Genomic DNA, 6,000 nt, shown 5'->3' with positions numbered 1-6,000 from the left:
ACTCTATTTTTAGAGTACATGAATGTCTTGTAGATGCATATATTTATCCATCTAAATATAGTTCAATCTATAGGTTTGGTATTAATAGTAGTGAGCAACACAAAAATGACTTTATTAATCTTGTCATATTTTAGAAATATAGATAAAGTGTTTCTTCAACATAGCTCTATGCATTTATTTTGAACAAGTAGTAACAACAACCAAATCTGATATGGAAGATCAAATCTGAAAGGACAAGCAGTCCATGCTTTGACATTTTTTCACTCGCGATTAGGTCATTAAATAGTGAACATTTTTTTCCATATTTCCAATATCCACAATCATTGGGGATAGTCAATTAAGATTTTTTGCAGACAATCACAACTTAAGGTTTCCATTTTATGCTTTTTCTTTCTTGTTTTCCCCTATTCTCAGTATGAGCATTTTCCATATACTTTATCTCTGTCATTTGTAGCTTCGGGTTCTCAATTTCGTCTTTTTCTTTTTCCATTTTTTTCCATTTTCACTAGAAGCATTTTCCATATGCTTCATCTTTGTAAGTAATGTATGACTAGTTGAAGCATTTCCTCCATGCATACAAAATTATATGAAAATGAAAACCAACAAAAATATTTTAAAAAATTACAATTCAAGAATTAAAATATTATAGATTAAATATATTATTAAAGTTGTACAATGTCTCAACTTCTAAATAGTTTAGTCATATGTATATGACTCTATTGTATATAAAAATAATTCAATAGTAATTTGAAATCTTTCATTTAATTTTACATATTAAATTTTTTTTTTTTCTATGGGCGCACCCCTTGAACCTCTTTCTAGTGCAATTGCTAGTGTTAATTTTTAATTAATTCATAATTACAATCAATGGGTCATTGTAGCGTAGACTTTGCCCAAATTAACTCCAAAGGCAACTCAGCTAATCAGCAGTCCCGTCCACTTGTTCATTCACGCCCAAACTCATTGGATCGCTGACGAACGATCGAAGGGCGGAAATCATGGGCGTTGTGCATTGGTGATGACAGACGTACAGGTAATGTTTTGTAATTCATCACACACGATTTTATTCTCTCTTACAGCCTGCTTCGTCGCCCCCCACACCAAACACTTACAGTGAAATTTCGAAAAGAAAATCTACCGAGCTCAAAAACCATAGAGTGGAGATGCCCGTGTATTAAACAATAGAGTTAAGGCACTGAATGGTTCTAATTAGCTCTCCATTCATCATGCTGAAAGATTATCCGATATTTCTGGTTCTGTTTTGGTTCCTTATATCTTCTAGCTGTGCAATGGCAAACGTGGAAGTAGGGTTTTTAAGCGAACGGAATCTAGGACTTTCAAAAATGTGGGCGGTTTTGGGGAAATTACTGGTCGAAGCTTTTCTTGCAGGGTCGTACAGACTTAAGATAGATTTGACGCATAAACTTCACGATTAAACCGAACATCACAGTGATTCCTAGGTACTACACGGAAAGCATACAATGCTAAACTTATATGATGTCTTAAAGATTGAGCTTTTGTTTCTTAATGTAAATAACTAAAATAATATAGATTGAAAATAGAAGGTGAAACTGTAAACGCAAAGAAAAGAAACTAATGAATAAAAATGAACCAACATTTACCATTAACGAAAGACCTGCTTGCAATATTGTAAAGAAGTGGAAGAGAATTGCCCAAGAAGTTTTATCACAAGGAATTATCGAATTGCAATAAAAAACATATAATTTGTACAGCCAAAACTATTGTTATTGTTAATCTCTGCTTTTACAGAGTCTGCCTAGAAAGGTTAAACAATAAAAAATGGCGTTAATTTTACGAAATAGATCCTTATCTTGAAATAAAGTTGTATACCGGCTAAAGTCTAAATGCTAACAAAATGTATATGTGTTACCAAGTAGTAATTAATGAAATAATTGCAACAGTTTACATGAAGCCTGTTATGGTAATGACTTTATGCAACTTATATCAACTAGTTGTTAAAATTCAGCACGGCCATACAGTTCCAAAATTATTGGTGCATTAAAAAAAGCCTCAGTTGCCGCCTCATGCAAAACCTGATGTTAAAAATCATTATAATATTTGTTTGATATGTTGCTAGCAAATGCTAAGCTTAGGATTAATCCCCAGGCAGCTGATGAAAATCCATGTCATATGTTTTCCCATTTTAATTTCAATTTAAACACAAGTACATGCCAAATAAACAATCAAAATTGTTGACCACAATTTCGGTGAAAATTGGTGATTTTCAGGGGAAATAATTAGGACAATGGTGATTTGTATCTAATCATGCGTTTCTCCTTTTTCACTTCTGTGGTTGAGATCATAGTTGGAAAACTGGTCTCGGCAAAAACTCACCAAGTCTGAAAAACTCGAGCAGCTTTTGAAAAAACTCGGGAACCTAAAAAATAGTGATAGTACTATCTCCTACTTACCACTTAAAAATAGCTTAAATTTAATTAGAAATGCATTTTTTTGCAAAATTCAATGAGAGGATGCATCCAATGAGTTAATAAATGAGAATATAGAAGAAACAAGCTAAGGTTCTATATATATATAAATGCAAAGTGAAATCGCATTCTTATGTGGAATGCTGATGATTGGAAGCAAAATAGTAAATAGTTTCTATAAAACTAGAAGGAAATACATCACGACAATCACATCTTCCTCCTTCCAGTGCTACTAGAAAGTAAGGGAGAGAAACTAGAGGGTCTAGTCTTGGAAATAGAAGTCTGCGCTGGGTGCAATTGTGCCTCCTCACTCGGTATCTTTGTGATGTGTGTGGCTTGCTCTACATCCTAGATGTATCTTCTCTTGGCATTGGTAATGACTCCTCATTGTCCTCCTCTTCAATGTCATACAATGTGAAATCTAATCCACCCCCTCCTTCTTCATGGCCTGCCTTTCCAAATTAGTGATGTCATCCCTTGTAAACAATGGAGGCTGCTCCTGTACGTCCAATCACAGTAAGGATATATATCGTCCAAATCAGTTGGACCAGTTGGTGCTTCCTGTGCCTTTTTTACGCACAACTTAAGATTATATTGCACATAAACAAGGTTATGGAGACATTTTTGGGCTAACTTGTTTCTCTTCTTTGTGAGGATGGACTCAAATAAGCTCCAGTTGCGCTCACAATGGGATGAACTATAATGATGACAAAAGATTCGAAGAGCAAATTGCTTTAGATTACGGCATATCCACCCCAATTTTTCCATTAGGCATCTACAAAATAAAACATTGAGAAGTTAGAAAGCAAAGAGAAAAGCGAAAACATAATTGATCAAATGGCAAAATTGCAAATGTTTTACTTGGGGTTTGAGTGCTTCTTGCTCTCTTTTCCAGCTCATGAGAGAATAATTTACTCTTTGATTCCACATAGATTTGTTGTTTAGAGACAACAAGGTCTCTCTCTGCAACATCGACTATCATCCTTTGAATACATATAGAGAGGCCCTCCATGATGTAACAAATAGATTTTCATAACAAAATAAAGGAGAACTAATATCTGGTTTCACATAGGAATGAAAGAGTTTTCCTCAACTAACCATCAAAACAAAATATCTTGAATCTTTTTCATGAGACATTAACTGAAATAACTGTAATAACGATCAACTGAAATAACGATTAATTGAAATAACTGTAATAACGATCAACTGGAATAACGATTAACTGAAATAACTGTAATAACGATCAACTGAAATAACGATTAACTGAAATAACTGTAATAACGATCAACTGAAATAACGGAAATAACAATTAAGTACCTTTCCTTGCATACAAGTAAAGTAAATGCATAACATGAAATAGAAAGAGGAACATACAAGAAGTAACTGGTGAGTCTTTAGTTAGTTGTGCAAGCTTTGACTTTCGGTAAGAGGAGAAGCATTGGCTTAGGCTTAACCTCCCAACCTCAGTCCATATTCATCCCCACACAATCTATTGAATAGAAAGGCCCTCCCTACCCTGAGATCAGGCTTGAGATACTTCTAGTCTAGCCACCTGAGCATTCCGGTGTTTAGAATGTCCACACAGTTATGGACGGATTTGTCTAAATAACTGGCACTACTGACATCAAGTGATCATAGATGTCAAACATACCTTTAACGACCTTGACCAAGGTTTTTGGATGGGTTCAATGACTCGATCACCACTACTCAACTTGACAACAGGGGAACAATAAGTATGAACATGCATGAGCTATTAAACGATTTTCCCTTTTTAAAAATATTTATTTGTTTGTTATGTCACATCTGATTTCGCTTCCATGTTAATTGCAGATTTCTTTCTCACCTCTTCACCTCTTCCATGGCCATTCAGCTGGGTAAGTTCCAGGTGTTTAATTCGTAGAGTTTAACCAACTCATTTTGCTGACCTTCAGCTGGTATAATTATATTCCATGTTTTAATATATCACAACTTATATTACTTGAGGAAAATAATCTTAAGGCTCGCAGAAAAAAAAATACCATTCGATTTTGGTACATAGCAATAAAAAGAAAAAGATGTAACAACACATCATGATCAATTGGTCTTGACTCCACATGGGAAGACTCACAAAGAAACTATTCAACGATATCAAACAAGGATGATTGTACGGTATTTTATGGAATTATATCTTACTGTTGTAAACACAAATGTAGTAGTAGAAAAATATGCATCAATCTGATATGGAAGCCGACCACATAACCTGGTAAGTCTTGAAGATAATTGAACCTTGGCTGGACGCTATCAACCAGTTTCTTTACGGCAGAAATTCTGAATGCCAAGGCTTAGAGTGTTTTCCAATCGCGACTTTCAGCAAGCAAGAATATTTAGAGGGAAAAATGTGACCGTAATATCAGAGTTCAAAATCGTGAAGGAGGAGAAATACAAATCATTGTGTCCTATGGTTTCTTATGGCTTCATAAATAAAGGCATTCGAAGGAGCAAGCTGTAACTCATGAACAATTTTTAAAGATTTGTCTTCTTGCTTCATCGATATCAAATGCCAAATGTGCATTTTGGTTTCTAGCAAGAAATTGAATAAATATGGAAAAAAGATTTGAAGGTTATAAATCAAGGATAATTTACAATATATTTATCTACTTGCACGTAGATGTATATATGAGATGGCATCATATTATTTATTTTATTCAAGGTTGTTAGCCAACTGGATGGTTCCGGCGGTGTTTCTGTAGCCGACAGTCCGGCGGTGTTCCTGTAGCCGACGGTCCGGCGGTGTTCCTGTAGCCGACGGTCCGGCGGTAAATAGTTTGTAACGGATAGAATAATTGTGGCCGACGGACTCCTTCGAGAAGGTTCGGCAGTAGTATTTATATCCCGTCTGGGATCGTTGTAAATCATTCACTTACTATTGCGAATATTATGCTACTGTTCTGCTGTTACTTTCTGTGTGCGTTCATTTACTTTACCTGTACGGTAAACAAAGGTCATATCTATTATTATGTATATCTAAATACATGCTTTATTTGGAAGATTATTTTATCTTTTTGTACATGTATTTAAATGTATGTATTAGATAGAATCTTGTATAAAAATAATATTATGGTGTCACCTTTATTTCTATATCTATGTGCACGTACATAAATATACATTATAATGATGTGGTGAAAAAGTCAATCAAAAGCCATTTGAGGTACACATTATTTTTAATTAATTAAAAAAAAAAAATCTAAAATTTTAAATGTTTATTTAATAGCTCATGTGTGTCCATTGATTGTATCCTGATGTTCAAGTCGCTAGGTCTTTACCAAGATAATTAAAGGTCATACCTATCGACCCGATAATTGGACTAAGTTAGTATCCCATTCCATTAATCCCGTTTAGCAATGCTTCTCCCCTTCATCTTCTCCTGCAACCACCCATGCAACATTTTCCACAATAATAACAAGTTCCATGATAAATCCATAATAACATTTAATGTATAGAAGGAATTTAATTATTAACCATAATTCCGAAACCAAGTAATTGCTAATCATTATATGACAAACAATGGATAATG

General features: G+C 34.3%; 1 protein-coding gene across 1 annotated transcript in view; it reads left to right on the top strand.

Moving 5' to 3' along the window:
• The first annotated feature begins 879 nt into the window (after positions 1 to 879).
• Positions 880 to 6,000, top strand: part of LOC149531568 (ycf20-like protein) — a 66,927-nt gene continuing 61,806 nt past the window's right edge. The window contains exon 1 of the mRNA XM_089810698.1: positions 880 to 1,033. Within this exon, the coding sequence (XP_089666824.1) occupies positions 1,019 to 1,033 (15 nt within the window). The 5' untranslated portion in view covers positions 880 to 1,018. The remainder of the gene's footprint in view (positions 1,034 to 6,000) is intronic.

The sequence above is a fragment of the Cupressus sempervirens genome, chromosome 11, assembly GCF_028749045.1.
Source record: "Cupressus sempervirens isolate cs-2001-9-10 chromosome 11, ASM2874904v1, whole genome shotgun sequence".
In the NCBI taxonomy this organism is placed as follows: domain Eukaryota; kingdom Viridiplantae; phylum Streptophyta; class Pinopsida; order Cupressales; family Cupressaceae; genus Cupressus; species Cupressus sempervirens.
Note: the sequence above shows the minus strand (reverse complement) of the source record. Positions and strands in the feature narration are given on the sequence as shown.